The sequence below is a fragment of the Diadema setosum genome, chromosome 5, assembly GCF_964275005.1.
Source record: "Diadema setosum chromosome 5, eeDiaSeto1, whole genome shotgun sequence".
Classification (NCBI taxonomy): domain Eukaryota; kingdom Metazoa; phylum Echinodermata; class Echinoidea; order Diadematoida; family Diadematidae; genus Diadema; species Diadema setosum.
In genome coordinates this window covers 32,959,086-32,981,874 of record NC_092689.1, presented here as the reverse complement: position 1 = coordinate 32,981,874, position 22,789 = coordinate 32,959,086, and the positions used below count along the sequence as shown (strand labels likewise).

The 22,789-nt window shown below is 39.8% G+C and overlaps 1 protein-coding gene across 1 annotated transcript in view; it reads right to left on the bottom strand.

Moving 5' to 3' along the window:
- The window catches only part of LOC140228856 (inhibitor of nuclear factor kappa-B kinase subunit alpha-like), an 80,123-nt gene extending 60,394 nt beyond the window's left edge, over nt 1-19,729 (bottom strand). The window contains exons 1-9 of the mRNA XM_072309126.1: nt 19,655-19,729; nt 8,727-8,936; nt 7,332-7,490; nt 5,662-5,748; nt 5,108-5,235; nt 4,741-4,799; nt 4,163-4,211; nt 1,461-1,590; nt 379-573 (exon numbers count right to left, since the gene is read on the bottom strand). Coding sequence (XP_072165227.1) covers nt 379-573; nt 1,461-1,590; nt 4,163-4,211; nt 4,741-4,799; nt 5,108-5,235; nt 5,662-5,748; nt 7,332-7,490; nt 8,727-8,936; nt 19,655-19,729 — 1,092 coding nt within the window. The remainder of the gene's footprint in view (nt 1-378; nt 574-1,460; nt 1,591-4,162; nt 4,212-4,740; nt 4,800-5,107; nt 5,236-5,661; nt 5,749-7,331; nt 7,491-8,726; nt 8,937-19,654) is intronic.
- Nucleotides 19,730-22,789: the final 3,060 nt, after the last annotated feature.

Genomic DNA, 22,789 nt, shown 5'->3' with positions numbered 1-22,789 from the left:
GCACAAAATGAAATGACTCAATTTTTTTGACAAACATTGTGATTCAATGAAAACAAAATAATACCTGATCGTCACATTTTGCATTTTTGACATTTCTTTTCACTTTGACGTGGAGTCGGTCTTACGTGATTCAAGTCAAGAGAGCATATACCACTGTGCACAAATTATTATGAGATGTGCTCCTCTGCCAGGACTTCTAGAATCAATTTATCACATTTTTTTTTTTCTCAAATAAAGTTCAATGTCTTGAAGTGGTCTAATAGTGATGCACTAAATAAGCATTGGGAAGCAGGACATCGTGTCGAATCTACTACTATCCTAAAATTGCAGCACTCAGTCGAAACACTTTCTGCAAAACAGTCACATGATTTTCCTCACCTCTTCCTTGAAGTAGCTGTGTAGAATGGCCGACCCGTCGGTTAGGCGCGTGCCATTCGGCAGCATCAGACAGATCTGGTCGTACGGGATGGCGACTTCGCGACTGAGCGTCTTGTACAGGTGGAAGACTGTGTCGTTGGGCTTGGTGGGATATGACAACACGCGTGTGTCCATCATTGACCACACGTTTATCACCTGTGCCAGAGACAAGCATCAACGTGGACGTTCAAGTGTGAGAACAGTTCGGTCAAGTCTGGTCAACAAAACGACTGGAGGGGAACTTGTAACAATGGCCTTTGCAGAGAGAAAGTCTTTCTGTACAGTCATGGCAGCCGCTTTGAATGTGGTATACCCATTTACAACAATCCAAATGTGATACACAGGCTACAACCAATACTGTGCTTGGATATTTGTGCATGCATGTTGGGTAGACACAGAACATTATGAACATATCTACAGTAGTCTTTCCGTAGCAGCAAATTTTCATGTCCAATTATTAACAAAATAAACTGTTGCAGATTGCTGTTACCTGAGCTGAGTCCAAGTACTTTTAAGAGCAAAGACACGATGTATCATTACTCTACCTAGTCATTGCAACGGAAGTGATTTACTCCCCTTTAATAGTGAGATTACATCAAATTATTCTTGAAGTTACTGCAAAACAGGTACAAATTCACAATTCCTCTGCTACCTCTGGTCACCTGACATCTGCAAGATTTCATCCTCGACCCAGTCAGAGACTTGTTTCGATATCAGTTTCCATGCACACACCAAAATTTGCTCAAAATACCCCCAAATTTTGCTTGCTGTTATTTCTCATTCTACAACACTTACTCATAAAGACTGAGAAAGCATTATCACTCACACTATTTTGCAAAAACTTTTGTACCGACAGTATAATTTTGCAATAATTTTTGTATTGACAGTATAATTTTGCAATAATTTTTGTATTGACAGTATAATTTCGTAATTTGATCAGGGTCACTGACCCTCCACCACCTTTGTCATCTTGTCTTTATTTTGTCCATTCTAAATTCAAAGGTTTGATTAGCCATCAAGCTTTTTCAGCAGATACAATGTACCTTGCAGTTGAGGATGTCATCCAACCACATGAAGCAGAGGTGTCGTCCTTGTTTCTCAATGCCCCCTCTGCTCTTCGGGTCCGTCCGCAGCATCAGGCCCAGCCAATGCTCAAAGCCCTCCCTCCTCGGACTAGACAACAAGGAAGGAAACAACCATCTTCTTAACAATTTGAAAATCATACTTCACGTACGATATTTGTGCTCATGATGCATAAAAACAATGACAAATTACGACAGGATGATGATGACAATGATGACAATGATGATGATGATAATGATGATGATGATGATGATGAAACAGCATTTATATAGCGCAATTTTATTTATATAGCGCAATTTTCTCTGTAGAAACATTCAAAGGCACCCAGCTCCCACAATGTGTCACACATCACTCACAAATTATGACTTGTTGCATTGACTGTGTGTACATATCACAATCATGCTTGCACATTATAAAACTATGCACGGCTTTATACCTCATAATAAAAACTTGGGTTAGAGATTCAAGAAAAGGTTTAATTCAATTCTCACATTAAACTGTTATTCAGCACTGTTCGTTATTGTTGCTTTTGTACTATTAATCAAAGATAATCAATGAATGATTGGTTCCAATGAATCAAACTGAAATTGAAATTGACAGTAAGAAGCCCTTATAGGGTGCTGGGAACATTTCTGTAAAACCAGACGTGTTCGCATGCACAAGACTTTTGCAAATTTTGCACGGAGCCAAGATTCGCAAAAGTAAAATGCATGTAGATGTGTTTGTCTACACAAAATGTATTGAATGCCAGTGATGCAATTCGCAAAAGTTTCATACCACAATTTTTTCTGGTTTCACAGTAGATAGCAACAAGTCAACTTTATAAAAGTCAGGGCGGCTTGGTGTGAACCTATCTCTTGGACTGTACTATTGAAACCTATGAGTATGACTTAACTTGATAAATGATAATGACAAATACCTCACTCAGTTAACCTTGCCCTATGGGAAGTGGGTGAATCATAAAACAAAGTCTATAAGGACGTTAGAGTCGTTGTGTAGCGCACCTCATCAACTCCGCTCGAGGACAGCCGCAGAGAAATGCCTGCACTGTGTGTGCGTGTACATAGTCATTCCCATGCCACTGCATGTTATACTATGCATGCATGGTACACTGTGCTAGCAATAGCGTGTGCTTCAGTGCAGTGCAGTGTAGTGCAGTGCAGTAACTAGCGCGCGCTACAAAGTAGCTCCAGCACCAAAATAATTTCCCACTTTTTGGCACCCAGGGTACAACCTTAAAAAAAAATAAAAATAATAATAATTCAACAAAATGGCTGATTTTCATTTGGTACCCCGGGATAACATTTATGTCATCATATGACAATATGGTTAACCCTGCTGGTCATCAATTTTTGGTGTCAGCAGAGGTCCTTCATAGCTCTGCTTGAGATAATCAATAGGGTGTGTTCGAGCACTCTCCTAAAGCGAACTGTACCGTATAATACCCGCGCCAGAAGAGCGCTCAAATGGTCATAAAGTGTACCGTACCGAGCTTAAAGGGAAGATAAACCCCAAGAACAATGTGGATTGAGTGAAAGCAGCAACATTAGTAGAACACATCAGTGAAAGTTTGAAGAAAATCGGACAATCGATGCAAAAGTTATGAATTTTTAAAGTTTTGGTGTTGGAACCGCTGGATGAGGAGACTACTAGAGGTTATGACGTATGAGTGGACTACAATATCAAGAAAATATAAAGAAAATACTACAAAAATCCATTTTTTCATGAAAATTACAAATTCCATCAACTTGATATTGCATATGTTACGGGTAGCAATTATTCCCCCTGCTTTCTGAAAGCGGCTGGTCCACTGCTCTTTCATAATTCTAGAAAAGTGAATTTTTGTTGAATATCCTTTATATTTTCTTTGTATTGTTGTCCACTCATATGTCATATCCTCTAGTAGTCTCCTCATCCAGCAGTTCCAACACCAAAACTTTAAAAATTCATAACTTTTGCATCGATTGTCCGATTTTTCTCAAACTTTCACTGATGTGTTCTACTAATGTTGCTGCTTTCACTCAATCCACATTGCTCTTTGGGTTTACCTTCCCTTTAACCAAACCAAAAGTGGACTACTTCCCAATGTGCTCCAAAAGGGTACCAAAAGCATATCAAAAGTTTGAATGTGAAGAATGCACATAACATGCACATACATCATAATGCACAGAGTTCATTCTCTTTGTTTGGGGCATCTGTAAGTAGTTTAAGCATGCCAGGGGGAATGACTCTCTTGCTACAAAATGTGTGACTCCCTCTAAAAATAACTCATGACGTACGCTTTCTCAACAAAGCACTCGAATGCTCCAAATCTGGTTGTACAGTATGGCATGCTTTGGTTTAGTTCGCTTTGGTTCGCTTTAGAGCACTCAAATACACCCATAGATACCAGAGACGAAGGAAAATTTGAATAAACTAGACCAATGCCAATATCTACTCGTGTTTTATTAAACTTATTTTCACTTTCAGCTGGCATATGGTAAATTTTCTAGATTTCTCAGACTGGAAAAAGGAAAAATTTGGGTGTACCATCACATGATGCTCTACGGTACTTTTTGACCCTTTCTTATCTACTCTGTATTCGCAATGATGTGCCACGTGAACGTCACAGTACAATTTATGGAAAGCTGTAACATTATTCTACTCTGGTCACAAAACTCACCGGCACAGCTGGTTTGGAATGGGTAGCTGCTGAAAGTATGACTTGGCCCCTGAAAGACATGAAACAGAACAGACAATGTTAAGAATGCAGTATCAACTTAATACCTGGATTTTTGAACAACGTACAGTAATATTGCCATTAAAACATTTTTACTAACTGACTAAATGTTGTACACTGTAAAACTAGAAATTTTCATGTCAATGAAACTGTCACGTATTTCGCGAGGAGCTGAGATTCGCGAAAGTAAAATGCACACAAACATTTTTGTCTACACAACGCATTGAATGCCAGTTGCCAATTCACAAAAGTTTTATGCTGCAAATATTTCTGGTTTTGCATTACTCCTGCATCTGAAACACACTGGACATTACACCATTAACATATACAATATTCCCTACCTTACAATACAATATTAATACAATGACTTTACTCTCTCTGGTATCACTCCTGGCTTTTTACACTGTAAGCAACATAGTGCTGAAGGACAGCTCCTATTGCTGTAAGGTCAAATTGCTCTGTTCATCCAGTCAAGAAGTCAAGTGCTATTCCATAGATAAATGCAAATAATTTCAAAGCACCTTTAGGATCTTCATAGTATCCAATGTCCTTTGCCTGCTTCTTTCCGATGATGGAGTGCCTTGAAATATAGACAGGAAATAGAAAGAAAAAAAAAGTCAAGAAAGATTTGTGTTTTAATACAACACTAAATAATTGCACTGCATAGACACAATCCCTAGATACAGATATAGAATAAAACAGGGTGTACAATGGCGATAAAAAAAAAAAAATCAGAGATGACAACATAAAAACAAATTTACGTTTGTGACCGCATTCATGAAAATATTTGTACGTGAAGATAAAGGCGTGTACAGTATGTGGTTTATTGTTGAGTAATTTGAGATGACATTATCAATCAATGGGCCGTAAGAAACAGCAGTCACTTACCATTGTACGAGGGGTGTGTCTGACAGCACAAACGGACGGCTACCCGTGATGACCTCCGATATGACCGTGCCAAAGCTCCAGAAGTCCACCGTCTTTGTGTACTCGACTTGGGAATATAACTCCGGCGCCTGAAGGACCGACAGGTGCAAGCAGATCAGGAATCGCCAAGACTTCAACCCCTTGTGCTTTTCCCCTTCTACATGCCTCACAAACTGCTTCCCTGTCACCCAACTGGACAACACTACTCAATCCTAAGGACCCGATTCTGAAAGGCACATAACCAGTGATTATGAACTGCAGTGTCTGACAATGAAGTTGTCAACTACGAATGTACTGACTGATGATGATACACCGCAGGTTGATATCACTTTCTTGGTTAGACTCCGCTTGATGAGTGTTGACCTAACCTATTCAAACCTGACCTGAACTTTAAAAAACAAACACACACACACACACACACACACACACACACACACACACACACACACACACACACACACACAAATTATCCAGTCACTTTCCATTACCTTTCATCAATCAATGCTCATGCCTACCATGTACTCCTTTGTTCCCACAAACGATGTCGCTGCCTGGATCTTGTTGTCCTTGGCAAAGCCGAGATCTGTCAACTTGTAGGTGTTCTGAAATGAGCAAAGCAAAGACAGGCACATAGACAGATGTCACTGATACTGCACACTAACTTCATTCTGATTTCTTTCACCCTCACAACTACATGTATTACATCTCATGGTAAGTACCATGGCTTATGGAAGGACTAGCAAGAATTTTCATACACATTGGAAAGTTGTTGGTTTTTTTCTTTATTTTTTCTATAGCTAAAAACAACAGTGTGCGTTAAAGTGAGGACATCCCCACACTCATCGATCAAGCAATTAAGACTTAAGACTGGAGGAACTATTTCCTGGTAGGGACGAAGGCTAAAGCCGCCCTGACACTTGCATAAATTTGGCTTCCACACAGCACCTGTATCGTGTCGTACCAGTGCATGCTATTTAGTGGCACATACTTCATTTTTTTTACTGTGTAAAATTTACACATAGTTTACAAAATGCGCTAATCTTAAAGGTAGGGGATACCTTTTACAGACCTCCCAAAATGCAGCAAAACATTAAATATGAACCTCAGGGGACTTGTTTAGGCCACTGCTGAGAAATTTGGAAGTCAACAGTTATCTACAATTTGAATAATGCACAAAACTCAACTACTCAGTAGTTCTGTGTGTCAGCCACACTTAAGCCTTTTTGTTGCAGTCTATCTATATTTATATCTATAAACATAAATCTAGAAGTATAAGAGCTGATGTAATAACATACATTGTAATAATAGAGTGTGTGGCAAGAATGTATATAGAAATGTTTGTAAGTTTTGATGAACTTTCTTCACAAAATATACATGATGGACACACAGGCAGTGCATGGGTCTGCAAAGGTAGCCTAGTAATGTACTGGAATTTACGGTGAGCCCCGAAAAAAATTCAATTCAAAATCTAACGGTCAATAAAAATGTACTAACTGTTACCTTCCACTTTCAATACTTTATGGGAGTTTCTAAAATGATACTCTCTTCAACATACCACTGTATTTATACAACTCTTCATTTAAGGCATGCAAATGGGATTCCCTACCTTTAAGGACACGCATTGACGTATCATGTTTACACTGCTGTTGCTCTAAACTGCATGGAAGGTGTAGGCGCACTAATTGACAAGATCAGCTCGCATCACATTTATATAAAGAGAACAACATGGTGTATTGCAGCCTACTCATGGTAACATTCCCCGTTGCTATGCTTTTTTTTTCTTTTTTAATGTATTACAGAATAGGAAAAGGAATTCTTGCAATCTGTGTGGTCACTTGCCATGTAATAATTTCTCCCTAATGGCATGCAATATTCTCCTTTCAGTCTTGCAATTTTCTGTAACCACACTTCAAGTAATTACCAGATGCACCAGCACCAAAACACCTGTTCTGTTGTACCCTACATAAATATCATGTTAACCTTTAACTGTTTAAGACTAGTTCCAAGTAAACTAAGGCAGGTGTCTATGTGAAACATCTGTTTAAGCAAAATCAGCTCGTCCTCATTGTGGGGTAAAAAAAAACAAAAAGGGTGGTGAGGAGGAGTTTCTCCTTCCATACCAAGAAGGACATACGAAGGCCTGCTGTTGGCATGGCAACAAACAAAAGCGAACTGCCAAACTCACCTTCCCGTTTGTGTCCTGGATCATGATATTCTCCGGCTTGATGTCCCGATGAATGATGCTCTTGTCGTGGAGGTACTCTATTGCTGACGATATGTGTCGAGCCAAGAGGATGATCTCTGGCTCTGGAAGACCGCAGACGTGGGAGAACTCCGCAAGTTTCTAGGGTGCGACGAGTGCGACATGCAGGCACATGAAAGAAACCTCTTCTCAAGTATGACTTTAACTGCTTCAAGTGTAGTTTATTCTCCACTTCCAGTTTAGATACAAATATAGCAGCAAATGAATGTGCTGCTTTTCATAGGCAAAACAAAAGTGTCGCGGGCAGACTAAAAGATAAACATTGAGAATGCAATCACAGGTGGAAGACCGAGTAATGTGGGTCACCTTTCAAGTATGAGGATCCCGAAATAATCAAATATTTTATGCAGATATCAATTTACAGTGGGATGCTCTAAAACAAACACAAGCTAATAAATTCAATTTACACAGGAATGCCTAGAAACAAACACAAACTAACAAACGACAATGAAGTCTCCAACCTGCCAGATTATCGACAAAATTTTCTTGGCAAAGAAAACACAAAGGTCCAGAAAAGAATACCTTCTTTAAAGATATTATAACACTTTGTTGTAAGATGTGTGTGGGACCACACCCATGCTAGGCAGACATCTAACATTTGGAGAGAGGGGAGTTTAACCGGTTGAGGCCTAGTCCCAAGTACACATGGGCAGGTGTCTATGGGAAATGCATGTTGGAGCAAAATCAGCTTGTCCTCAACGGGTTAAGGGTACTGAGTCAACCTTTCCAAGTGCGTAGACCTAAAGAAGACAAAAAGTTTATGACCGAGAATAATAAAGGAACCAAAATTAAATCAATTCATCTGGACTTACTGTTTTACTTCCGAGAACGGTTTCACGTCCGATCCTGGACGCTTCATCAGCTCGTCTGATTTGATGGCGGGAAAGCGTCGTTGCTAATCGGCGCAGACGCAGACGCAGACGTCTACGTCAACTCCGAAAACCCCTCCCTCAACAAGGGTGGGGGACTGCGACACAACCTCTCCCGGGTGTACAGCTCTGTCATCCGGAGAATTCCTCGGCGACTGACTTCGAACAATAACGTCGGTAGTGCGTCTGCGCCAATTAGCAACGACGCTTTCCCGCCATCAAATCAGACGAGCTGATAAAGCGTCCAGGATCGGACGTGAAACCGTTCTCGGAAGTAAAACAGTAAGTCCAGATGAATTGATTTAATTTTGGTTCCTTTATTGATCGTTACCTGGATGAATCACAACTTACACCATTTGTTTATGACTGAGACTTTCTGCGTATGTGTAATTGGGTTTTGTGTAAGGGGACGGGGGGGGGGGGGGGGGGGCACAGTTATCCTACTCACCCTGCGGAGGTCACCCTTGGAGCAGAACTCCATCCCAAGGCAGGGCAGCCGAGAGGACTGGGACTCCAGCTCCGCAGGGACCTGCACTCCCTGCACGATGTGGGCGTGGCAGAGATTCTGCATGAAGTCCACCTCGTCCCTCCATCTCTGCTCCATGCGCGAGTCCAGCTCCACCTTGCACTTTTTGATGGCGATGCACTGCTTGCTTGTCTGGAAGTACAGACAACAACAACAGCACAATAGTACTGACAGAGCTGACCATTAGTGACCGCCCAGCTGATGTCTGATGGACCAAAGTACGTCATTAGCACTGACCGACTCAAATTTTCAAAGTTTGTCTTAAGTATCCAGAGTAATCTTTTCTCTTCCTGTTTAAATTTGGTGCCTTAAAAGAAAACTAAACTCAAGATACATATTAGCATTTTTGTTTTCTTTTCAACCTAGACCATATATATTTTTTTTTTATTGATACGTAATATGCACAGCATGTCTGAGTGACCCTAACCTTTCAGTCCTTTTTTCTCCCTTTTCTATGAAACAGCACCTCCTGATCCTCTCTCTATTTCAATCACTTTTTTGAATGGACTAGGACACTCCAATTGAATAAGTTCATAAAGCACAGGGCTTACTATTTTTTAAACTACAAAATGTATTATGTAGAAAAGAAGAAATTCATTTTGGCCTTCTTTTTGTAGGTTTTTAGCTGGGCAGTCACATACACCAGTAGAGTACACACCACATTTAACTTCGAATGGACATGCACGTCAACATGCACATCTATTTCTCACCAGCCCAACTTTCCTCCATAGAAAACAGTGAAGACGAAGTACTCACGATTCAACTGCCATATACTGCTAGACCCCGTTTACAGTGCGGGGCCGGGCTCGGCCGCGGCTCAGCCGCGGCCGAGCCCGGCCTCAATTGCGCGGCCGAGCCTCGCAATTTTGTCCGTTTACACTGCTGGGCTCGGCCGCGCTTTTGATTCAAACCTTTCAATATTTTGTCGTAGTGGCGCTCTGCTTGTAAACAAACGCAATTTGGTATTGTCTGGTTTCCAGACCCTTTGCCAAATGAACTCATTGGCGACGAAGTCGCCGTTCGGGCAAAGGCCTTTGCCGAAGGAAAAAATCCTTTGCAGGACAAAACCACCTTAAACTATACTAGTTTTCGACGTTGAGGGGGTTAATATCCTGAATAGCGAAAGATACAGGCAGAGAGTTTGGCAGCCAGACTAAAATTGGCCGCGCAATTGGCCGCGCATTTGGCCCAGTTTGCGTTTACACCAAGAAGAGGCAGGGCTCGGCCGCGGCTCGGCCGCGGCCGAGACCACCTCCAGAGCGAGGCCAAATGCGAGGCCAATTTTGGCCTCGCATTTGGCCTTTTGCGCGTTTACACTGAAGCGGGGCTGGGCTCGGCCGCGGCTTGGCCGCGGCCGAGCCTCGCACTGTAAACGGGGTCTAAGACATGATATTTTAGCGGCATTAAATTTTCATGAATTTTCTCAAAGTGCCTCTGGCATTCAATGCACATAGTGTAGACAAGATGCATTTCAATTTTGCGGATCTTGGCTTGCGCGAAATTAAAATGCATGCAAACATTCCTCGTTTTACAGAAGTGAACTGGGATGACTAACCCTTCTCACACAATTTGCCATAAAGTGCTTAAAATGGCCTTTCATTTTACAGTATACATACACTGTATATGAAGTTCACTGATCTGGATCATTGGGCATACCTTTATTCAACTCCCCTTTGTTCGAAGGACACAGTTCTCCATAAATTTCATTCCTACCCGATACCACATACAGTATATGTACCACTCCCTTAGCACTTTCCAAGCTGAAACTATGGATGAACTAGAAATGTCGCTACGGCGACTGGTGTATGCCTCCGCCATAATGCATGGTTCTCCTAATAGGTCTATAGTACAATGTCTTGACAGTGTGTGATGAAAGTTTCACACAATTGGCAAAATATTCAAATGACAGGTTTGCCACAAATGTGCCGAATGTTCACTTTCCTAGTACTAGGTTTAATTGGATGAATGATTAAAACGTCAGAGTGCAGGAATTTGGGGGAACTGATGATTTTTACTTGACTTTTGACCCTTTTATAAGTTTATGCATTGAGTAATTTTCAAGGTATTGAGAAAAAGTATAATTTCAGTATCAAATGGTAAAAAAAAACCTGGCCTTTGACCTTTGACCTCACAGTTCCAAAGAGAATCACTGTTAGGTAGAACATGCATAAATATGTAAGTTTCATGATAATATCTTGAGTTACTTTTGAGATATGGAGGAAGAAGTGCAATTTAGCACTTTCACTTGACCTTTGACCTTTTGACCTTTGACCTTTTGGCAAGAAACTTCCCACAGAATATATATTGGGTTATACATGCATACATCAAGTTTAAAAAAAATCCTTCAGACATTGCATAAATATAAGGAAAGCAGTGATATTTTGAGGAGTTGACCTTGACCTTTGACCTTTGACCTTTGACCCATGACCCCCAACTTCCCCAGATAATCACTGCCCATCGGTACATGCATATATACTAAGTTCCATGAAGATACCTTGAACCATTTGCGAGATATGGAGAAAAACATGAAATTTCAACCTTTTTTTTCACAAAATGGCCTGTGACCTTTGACCCCGTGACCCTAAAATCCAAACAATGTATTATCCCCCCAGGATATACCCTCATACCAAGTTTGATGCAAAAACACCTCACGGTTCTTGAGATATCGACAAAAACAAAACGGGACGGACGTACGTACGGACGAACGGACGTACGGACGGACGGACGGACGACCCGAAAACACAATGCCTCCGGCCACTTCGTTGGCGGAGGCATAAAAATGACATTAGGCCTGTCTTCATCAGACTAAGTTCTAAAATAGAGCTCAATTTTTTGGTTTGAATAAGAAATTAGCCTAACATCAATTCAACCCGCTATTTGTGCACAGAAGACACAAATAGTGCATTATTAGATCGGGAAAGTTTTCCCCCACATCTTGGTCTAGTTTTAGTGAAATAGGGCTGATTTATGAATTAGGTTGCGTCTTCATCAGCCCGAAATTTTCTTGACCTCATCATTCAAACCACACGCTGAGCCCACAGAACTCTACGTAGAGTTCTGTTGCAGTGCGAGCCAAGTATATGATGCAAACTACGCAATGTGTCAACTTCCGGTTAATTTCCCAAGCACCAGAGGCTGTTTTCGAGCTGATGAAGACACACTTTCATAATAATGGACTATTTTCCTAAACTGAAAAATAGCCCACTAGTTTGAATTTCAGTCTAATGAAGACACAGCTATTTAAGCCAGAGTTCAGTGATCTCAGACCTTGTCCTTCATACTGTAATCAAGTCCTATCTGTTTAATCTATAAAATGATTGTTCAATTACTTCTATTCCACCTCATAGTACAAACTGTATCTGCACTAAATATTCCTCACTGATATTATGGTTGGATAATGAGGTGTGTTCCCTTTCCCCCTCCCCCCCCCCAAAAAAAAAAACTAAAATCATCACTGAAGATGATTAATACCCCCACCCCTAGTGTTGCTATATAGTATGTGATGTCATGAGGGCAATGATGTTAATACCAAGTTTGTGCACTTGTCGAATTGGAAACAGAATAATTTTAGTTTACTGTACAATTAGAGAGTTGACACTGAGCATAAAACTTAAAGCAAATGGAAACATGCTTTCCCCCAGCATCACTACACTTAAAGACCATCATACACACCAAATTTGACCTTCTTAGCTTGAATGGTTTATTTTGATACAAAAATGAGTGGTTACCATGGCAACACATTTTCCTTAAACTAACACATTGGTTCCTGGAAGAGGTTCATCTGGTTGGCGAAATTTCTTTTGTACACAACCAAAGAAAACTACAGTGTATTTACCTTGTGAGAGCTTTCGCCTACTGTCTGTAGGCTTCATCAGACTGACGTTGACTCGCACGTCTGAAGCACTCCAAAGGATCTTCAACAAATACAATGTTGCTACCACCATGCGCCCCCTTACCAAACTACGAGGACTGTTGGTTCACCCCAAGGACAAAAGATCACCTGAGGACTCGACAGGAGTAGTGTACCAAATACCTTGTAAGGATTGCGACAAGGTCTACATAGGGGAGACGGGCAGGAAATTCGGAGTCAGGAAGTCAGAACACCAAAAAGAGGCAGAGTCACTGGGGAAGACATATTTCACAAGGGCCAAAAAGAAGGAGGCAGATCTCACTCCTAAAAAGTCAGCCATAAGTGATCACGTGGCGCAGGAAAACCACATCATTGACTGGAAACAGAGCAAGATCGTGTCCAAAGACAGCAACAAATTCAAACGTTGGATAAGAGAGACGATCCACATACAACGGGGGCGGAACACATGATGAATCGTGACGAGGGGCAATACAAATTATCTTCAGCGTACATTCCCATTCTCTCAGACTGTAAGACTGCCTACACCCCATCAACGGCGAGTCAACTTCAGTCTGATGAAGCCTACAGACAGTAGGCGAAAGCTCACGCAAGGTAAATAGTTTTCTTTGGTTGTGTACAACAGAAATTTCGCCTTAACACATTGGTGTCTCGCAAAACTACACTTCTATATCATGATACAGACTAAATTTGACTTAAATTGCTTGAATGATGGAAAAGTTATTTGATCTGCAAGGTTTTGGTAAAATTGTGGTTACCATGGCAATGGTTTGTGTGACAAACACAAAAATTATGAGTTCCACACACCTACACCTCAGGGCCATAATGCCCACCAAATTTGGTTTCAATTGCTTGAAAACTGTGGAAGAAGTTCACTCCAGGATTTAAAAAAACCCAAAAACATGCGGTTACCATGGCAACGCATTGTCCGATACAAATACAAAGGACATTTTGCAAAACTACACTTAAAGAGCATCATACACACCAAATTTCACCTTCGACCGCCCGCCCAACCAACATCGCGGTGATTCCTTCACTGTACAGTTCGACCTCGATTATCCGGCCATGTCGGGACCGGCACTCATCCGGATAAGCGAATTGGCCGGATATGGGAGACACAATGTTAATGTATAGCTGCCGTCCAAGCTGCCGTCCCAGTGCACTGGCAGCTAGGCAGGTAGCGTACCCCGCAACGGTCAAGATGACGTTGGTAGTCCCTTCTTCACAAAAATAAAGTATGTCTTTATTAGTGTGAAAATCATACATGTTTTACCTCATTAGATAATGAGAAACCTATCATGCACATCTTATGAAATTAGTGAAATAGATCCATGAAAGTCACTGTTTTTTTCTCAATTTTTGGATGAAAAAAAAAGTCCTTCACTGCGTGAACGCGTCCGGATAATAGAGATTTCCGGATAAAAGGAGGCCGGATAATCGAGGTCGAACTGTATATACCCCCTTCACACTACGTGTGGCGGGGGTATAAAAACAAACAACAACAACAACAACAAAACAAACAAATATAAAGCTATTGTATGTTTACACTGAGATAATATGTCATACAGTCTAACAGAGAGATGAATGAATGGACCACTAATTGGGTCGTCAACCCAAAACGACATTTCCTCAACATTCATAAGGAGAAGGACAGCACACAACACAACACATCAAGGTATGATGAAACAGGAAGTTGATTTTTTTTTTTTGTGGTGAATTCTGATATCAAACTATTGGTTCCTGTTGATGTTGATTTTTTTATCTTCTTCCTGTAAAAGCTGGGAAACTTACTTGTGTGACACCTGACTAGGAAAATATAAAAATACACACTCATACTTGTGACAGTGCTACCTGGCAAACAATGTCTTTGACGTGTCTTGTAATATACAGATATTGACTTACCAGAGGTGGAATATAACATTTGAGATCCTCGCGGGAAGTTATATTTTTGTCGGCATTATTATATTTTTCCGAAGGAAAAATATAGTATTCCGAGACAAAAATATAACTTCCCAAGGAAAATGAAATGTTATATTCCTACCGAAGGAAAAAGTCAATATCTGTTATATTATATGACCTACAGTACAAGAAATAAACTGCTGTATAGGCCCTACAGCAAAACGACTAACTATGTTAGGTCTACTCCTTTTCGCAGTCATATTCATGAACGCGCGTACCGCATGACAACAGTGCGCTAGTAGTAGTACTAATGGTATTCAATTGAGCCACAAGTAACCTTTACTCCAATGGCTTTCACGTACCGTTCTTCCGTGGAGTACGACAGCTGTAATTGTATCTTCATTGCCTGTTTATCACATAGGCCTACTAAGTAATTTCTAGAACAGTTGTTAATCAATCGTACAGTACGTAGGGCCTAGTTTCGTAGCGGTAGAGCTAGATTTTGTAATGAGAGATGTAAAAATTGTAGAAGACTATACAAATGCCACTTTTGGTCTGGGTAAAGCAAGCTTGTTGACATAACATTTGTTTGTGGTGATGTACGAGAATGTGAACTTTCTGATAATGTAGGGCCTAATCTCTTCTGCCTGCGGTCACTGGTATGAGATACAAAGAGATGTTTAGACTACGGACCTGACCCTGGTCCAGGTCCTGCGCTAGTACAATACTACAAGTAGCATAAAACTTACTCAGTTCAGGCTCTGGTAATGTAATGGGAAATCCTTTGGCTTTCCTGTCACGACTGTCTAACATGGACTGGAGTAGTAGGCTCTATATAGCTTTCAGGACAACAATTCTTTCTCTCTCACAGGCGAAGCGCAGCTGCTCATCAAAGCTGCCATACCAGTTTGACGAAAACAAATCTGTTGCAATTTCGTAATTCGCGCTTGCAGTGTAGCGTGTGTCAGTGTGATGCTCATACCGCTAGCGCATTCTGTAAACGTTTAAGTGGTATGGTGCGTGTGGTCGGTCGACCGGTCACGATTACATTCGTAAGTGTGTATGTGTGTGTGTGTAAAGTGTCTCTGTGTATGTTGCGCGCATCATAACAATTGGTTTTTGATTACGTCACCCCTCCAGACATAACGCCATTTGTTTAACGTAGTCGCTGTTATATTCGATGATTGTACGTAATTTACGTCATGTTATGAAATATAACGCTTCTCATCCTTGTGAAAATGGTCACGTGACAGCATTTTGACCAATCACACATTGGTATCTATATAGGTCATACAATATTTAAATGTTTATTTGTGTTACAGCATGCTCCCATGCATAAACCTGACTAACTGGACTGTAGTGCACAATAGGCTGGTAATTAATCCTCTCTTTTCTCATGCAATCACTGCAATGAATCTGCTGAAAGGATATGGCTAGTAATTCACACTTTGGTGGAGTTCACTGATTTTGACCACCGACTGATGATTGACTTTTACTCCTCCCAACAAGAAAAAAAAAAAAAAATAAGCTTCCTAATCTTACTTTTATCAAAAACATCAAATAGGTCTTACACTGAAACTGCACTTTTGACAAGTGGAATTTACTACAAGACATGGTAATTTGAACTTGACTTAATACCTTAATCTGTGGAGTGGCCATTCACGCAGATAAGGGAGTTCATGGTTAGCGCATGTCTCATTTGACCCCTACACCACAGACTTTCAAATAACATGGAAAGGACCTTGACAGAGCATTTTTTGTTGAAGCATGCCACCTTTGTAATCAATGTCAATGAAATGCGTGTGCAGCTTTTGTTAAACATTATTGATGAATCACTTTCACCTGTGCGTTCTAACAAGGTGAAACACACAACTTAACATTCCAAATCCTCATTTGCCTGAGGATTCTTTTCGTTTGAAAGTCAACGGCAAATACACAAACATTCTCATTTGACCTTTATTTTGCACATGCGCAAATCCCAACTGTGAACTCCCTTATAACGGTCTAATAATTTACTATGCTGTTAACCACCAGAAATTAAACTTCGGAAGGTCATTTCTATCTGAAGTACTGTTATGGTTGGGGAATTATCATTATTTATTTATTCTTCTTTCTTTCTTTCTTTTTTTTTTTTTTTGGGGGGGGGGGGAATACAGTGACCCTTGACCTTGTATCACTTTTTCATGTATACTTAATCATTTGTTTACTTGTATTTCTACCCTCCCAACAAAGGCACATTTTCAAAGGGCAATCCTATGATAGTAGATGAAGTAGCAGCAATATTGTGTCAATTTTACGAAAAGTTCACTGATCTTTGACTTGGCCAATTTTCTTAACATTATTTTGGTACGACAAACTGTGCTGAACATCAACAATGCATGGTACGTGTACTTGTCCGCCATATACCTGTACAATATATTCTTGCTTTTTAAATCTACAGTTTTTTATTTATTTATGCAATGCACATACTGTCAAAAGAAATATGACTACAGAGGGATGAACAACTCGTACATGTACCATATACGCCATATAATTAGCGAGTCTAATTTTTTTTTTAATCGAGACTTCCTGACAATTTCGCGAGTGGTTAATTCGATAAATATATATTCGAGATACAAAACGGTGGAAGAACTCATGTCATTATTGAAATTTAGAAATAGTAAAAGAAGGGCAATTTTTTATAATTCAAAGTGCGGGACGCTATACCGAAAATATGGTTGACTCAACTATCTATGGACAGAGAGCAGAATATTTCATTAATATGTACCCCACATTTAGAAGCTGGAAAATATGTAAAGAGATTATGTGATGTAACATCGAAGTATTTTTATAATCAATTGATCAAGCAAGAAGGAGTATACACCAGGTGTTGTTTTTTCTGGGAAAGAGTACTAGGGATGAAGATAATTTGGAATGATTGTTTTGTACGTAATTTGGTTAAAGTAAAAGTAAAAGATAATAAGTTGAAAGAATTTAATTTTAAAGTGTTACATAATCTATTACCAGTGAAGATGAATTTATTTAAGTGGAAAATAAGTAATAATTTCAAGTGTGATGTTTGTCAGCTAGATGAGGATATAACACATGCTTTTATTACATGCAAACTGAACAGAAGTTTTTGGAATGTGTATATTTCTTGGTTAATTCAGCAAGTTTTCCATGTTTCTGTTGACATTAATATTACATTTTTGTTAAAGAGCAATGAAGAAGAGGAAGTAGATGATTTCATGAATATAGCCTTTTGGTGTATTCATAAATTTATAGTACTGCGTAATTACAAAGGCATTGATAATAGAGAACGTAGATTGCGATATATGTTTCTATCAGAATTACGGAAAAGACTTGAAGTAAACAAAACATGTTGTGGCAGACCTTTGTTTAATCTTCAAAATGATTTATTTGATTATGTTTGAATTTCTCTCTAATCTATGCATGTAAATGAAAATTTTGATGTTTTCTTTGTTGTTTGAAATATGAATAAATGTTATTTGAAAGGAAAAAAACAAACAAACAATGCATAGTACGTGTACTTGTCCACCATATACCTGTACAATATATTCTTGCTTTTTAAATCTACAGTTTCTTATTTATTGTTGCAATGCACAAACTGTCAAAAGAAATATGAGGGATGAACAACTCGTACATGTACCATATACGCCATATAATTAGCGAGTCTAATTTTCTTTTAATCGAGACTTCCTGACAATTTCGCGAGTGGTTAATTCGCCATTGTGGAGTACAGTACTGAATGGATTTAAGAACTGCAGGCGTGCACATCACATTCATGTTGGGATGAGAGTTAACATTTTTATGTGTTCTTAAATTAGCACCCAACTAGTGAAATTTGCATAAGAAAAAACAGACCAAAACTAGAAATGTCGCTATGGCGACTGGTATGCCTCCGCCATAATGCATGATTCTCCTAATAGGTCTAGATAGTACATGTGGACAATGTGTAATTACATTTTCACAAAATTGGCAAAATATTAAAATGACAAGTTTGTCACAAATGTGATGAATGTTCACCTTCCTTGACCTACAGCTGTAGGTTTAATTGGATGAATAGGAGAGCATGTATTTGGGGATTTAAGGACTTTAACTTGACTTTGACCCATTCATACATTTACTGTACATGCATTGAGTAATTTTCAAGGTATGGAGAAAAAGTGCAATTTCTGTATTGAATAGTAAATTGTTACTAATTTCATCTGGCCTTTGACCCTAAAATTCCACTGTCAGGCAGAACATGCATAAATATGTACTAACTTTTAAGATAGCTTAAGCCACTTCTGAGATATGGAGGAAAAAGTTAGTTCAGCACTTTCACTAGATCTTTGACCTTTTGACCTTTGAGGCAAAAAAAAAAAAGAAACAAAAATTCCAGAGAATATCTGTAAGGTTATACATGCATACACCAAGTGTAAAAAAAATATAATCCTGCTAGCATTGCATAAACATGAGGGAAATAGTAAAATTTTGAAGTGTTGCCTTTGACCTTTGACCCCATGAACCCTAAATTCTCTAGATAATCACTGCCAGTCAGTACATGCATATGATATAGTATGTTCCATGAAGATACCATGAACAATTTCCAAGGAAAGAGAAACAAGATGAAGTTTTAATATTTTTTCTTGACCTTTTGACCTCTGACCGCATGACCCAAACTTTTCACCAGAGAATCTTAATTTGGTAATACATGTATACACTAAGATTCAAGAAAATATCTTCAGGCATTGCATAGATATGGTGGAAATAGTGAAATCTTAAGTATTTGACCTTGACCTTTTGACCATTGACCTTGAGCATGTGCACCCAAAAGTTGATAGGCACAACTTCACCACCTAATACACATGCCAAGTTTCATTAGCATACCTCAAAAGGTTTTGATAGTTACCTTGTCCACAATATTCATTACGGACGGACGGACGGAAGGACGAGGGAAGGACGGACGGAAGGACGGACGGACGGACAACCCGAAAACGTAATGCTTCCGGCACCACTTCGTGGCAGAGGCATAAAAACAGTGTGGTAGTACATTGCTGCACCTGTACTGGAGCACACACTCGCGACAGACAACACTCACCTTGTGTTCGTACAGCATGACATCCCCGAATGACCCAGAGCCGAGGGTCTTCCGCGGCACCCATTCCGTGGGCATCATGACTCAGCGTTTCTCCCTGCGGATCTGCATACGCGTGAAAACAAAACAAAATCAAAAACAAAATAAAACAAACAAAACACTTCATAGGAGGGGCGACGAAATCCATATATACATGTGGTTAATGTTTACTGACCGGCTTGGATTTCATGTGTCTGGTTTCATACTTTCAGTATTAACAATGCTTCTTAATTCAAGTGGGCAATTTTTCCACTATATAATGCATTTCCAGGAGAAGGTTATGAAAGAGACTATATATTTAGGACACGACATCACGTGTATTTGATGAAAGAATACTGCACATTGGCATGATATTGAAAGTTATATGAAAGCACAACTACAATCCTTAAATCAAAATGAAGTTAAAGTAATGGTGGCACAAGTACGTGTAGTAAAAGACAGGTAATTTGAGGTAGTAGCAGTAACTTTAGTAGTAGTAGAACGTAGTAGCACATAGTAGTCATAGAGGTAGTAGCAGCAGCAGTAGTAGTAGTAGTACATTGTAGTAGTAGTAGTAATAGTAGTAGTAGTAGTAGTAGTAGTAGTAGTAGTAGTAGTAGCAGTAGTACATTGTAGTAGTAGTAGTAATAGTAGTAGTAGTAGTAGTAGTAGTAGTAGTAGTAGTAGTAGTAGTAATAGTAGTAGTAGTAGTAGTAGTAGTAGTAGTAGTAGTAGTAGTAGTAGTAGTAGTAATAGTAGTAGTAGTAGTAGTAGCAGCAGCAGCAGCAGTAGTATAGTGGCAGTAATAGTGGAAGCAGTGGTGGTAGGGTGGGGGTAGGAGGAGGAGGAAGAAGAAGAAGAGGAAGAGGATTTTAAAGACTGATAAACAGTAGTGGCTGCTGTAGCAATCATATACAGCAGATATGGTAAATACATGATGGTAATACTCGCAGTACTGTACTAAAACTCGTTGTACACATACGGCGGAAATAACTTGGACCTGGCAGGGTGGTCCATGAGGGGTTTTCAGCATGTGGCTGCAACATGCTCAAATTCCAAGTGCAACATCCTCAAAAGCCAGCAATATGCTATATGCAACATCCCAGAGAATTGCAACAAGCTCAAAAATAAATGTATACAAACATACAGTGTATGAAAAACATGTGCTGAACACACAAAACATCAAACTACCTGGTACTTCTAGATATTTGTTTGCAAAACATGAGAAAGAACATTGAACTTAAGCAGCACAATGAGAGATAAGCTGTGAAATATTGCGTTCTACTTGCTCGTGATGTGCGAGGACAGATTCAGAGCTTGCAGCATGCTCAGATTTCAGGTTGTGGACTACCCTGACCTGGTACAAGAAATGCAGAGCCAACTGAAAATACACAATGCCATATTTCAGAGTGATTATCACCGATAATGTAAAACTGTCTCCACTTACAGGATGTGTGAGCACGACTTGAAAATGCTGATGGCCAAACAATGCAGTCAATTGAGATGCACAGTTGCACACTGTAGATGCCCTATATTAAAATTAAATGTACAGTGTACAATGTAGGGTAGCACAGATTCTACAACTACTCTCTAGATTTTACTGATGGCTGGGGGAACTCCCCATTAAGCAGCATCTAATGTTCCATTTATAGCTATGCTATGGGGATTCACAAGGTTTACATCTACATGTATGCATTAGGTACCGTATGTGAGAAATCTTGGCCTAGGGAAGAGACTGACAACAGCAAGAGACAGAAAGAGAAAGAGATGGGAAAGGGAGAGAGAGGGAGAAAGGGAGAGAGAGAGAGAGAGAAAGAGCTATTGTATCCTACAGAGTGATGCGATAGTGCATACAATTAGGACACAATATACACAACGTACACACACTATGATATTGGGACACACAGTCTAGAAAACATCAATAGACGTCATAGCAGGAGTGCAATGAACGAGTCTCAAAGTACTGTAAGACCAGTAATATTTGTGGCATGCAATTTTTCGTTAATTGTGGAGTCGACAGCCTTTTTTTTCACAAAGTCTTTTTTGCGAGCTGGCATTCAATGCATATCTAGTGTAGACAAGATCTTTCACATGCATTTTGATTTGGCTAGATACATGTACATTGTAGTGTAGTTATAGCGCTTACTGCGACCAGCCCCAATGTGCAGCATTGGGGCTGCCCCATTTTCGCATTCAGATCTTAATGTTGTACAAAACGGGTGCCGTTCCGGCGCTATATTTCCTTAATTTTTCAACAAAAACTACTAGGAATACTTACATGGGTCGATTAAACCTAAATGATTCCAATCGGCGACTGTTTGAAGCATTTCATTGCTTATGATGCAGAAAATGCTGTCTTATAAGGCAAATATCTTCAGCTCACCGATGCTCACTAAAACTCACAATCATTTGCACATGCGCACAGCATGCATTCATGCAGTGCATTGACAGCTGTATTGCTCCTACATGATGCATATTCATTTCACCTTATATGCACCGTGCGATGATGCATTATTCATATCCTTGAGCATCCATAACGTTGACGTCACTGTTCACGCATGCGTAGATGCGTACTAATGGATATATACACGTTCAAAATAGCAGCAAAGCTCTCCACTAGGGTAGGCCGCTTACTCCTAAAAAATGTGGAAAATTTTGTAGTTTCCAGATAAATTGATTAGAAGAACCAAGGCAATGGGGTAATGCATATTTCATTTTTTATTGTCATTGTGTTTATGATAGAAATTTAGCCATGCTTTATTTGTGAAGTCGCCGTATGTGGCAATAGGGAGTTATTCGTGATTTTTAACTTCAGCTAAACTGCGGGGTAGCCGCCAGGACCGCGCCTTGCGGCGCGGTCTCCGGGGCTATTATAGCGCCAGCTATATATGTCAAGACTTGGGTCATGCAGAGAAGAACCAACATGGCCGAATAAAGAGACAGGCCGATATGGATGTTATTCCCCAATAGACGGAAATCGTGTTCTCCTGTGACTGTGTCTCGTGAATGAGAGTGATTGCTACAAATGGTGACGAGGATGGGATCCTTGCAAAATGTGCAAATATAACAAACTTTCTGGTTTTACAGTAATAATATCAACCCCCTTGACATGATTGATGA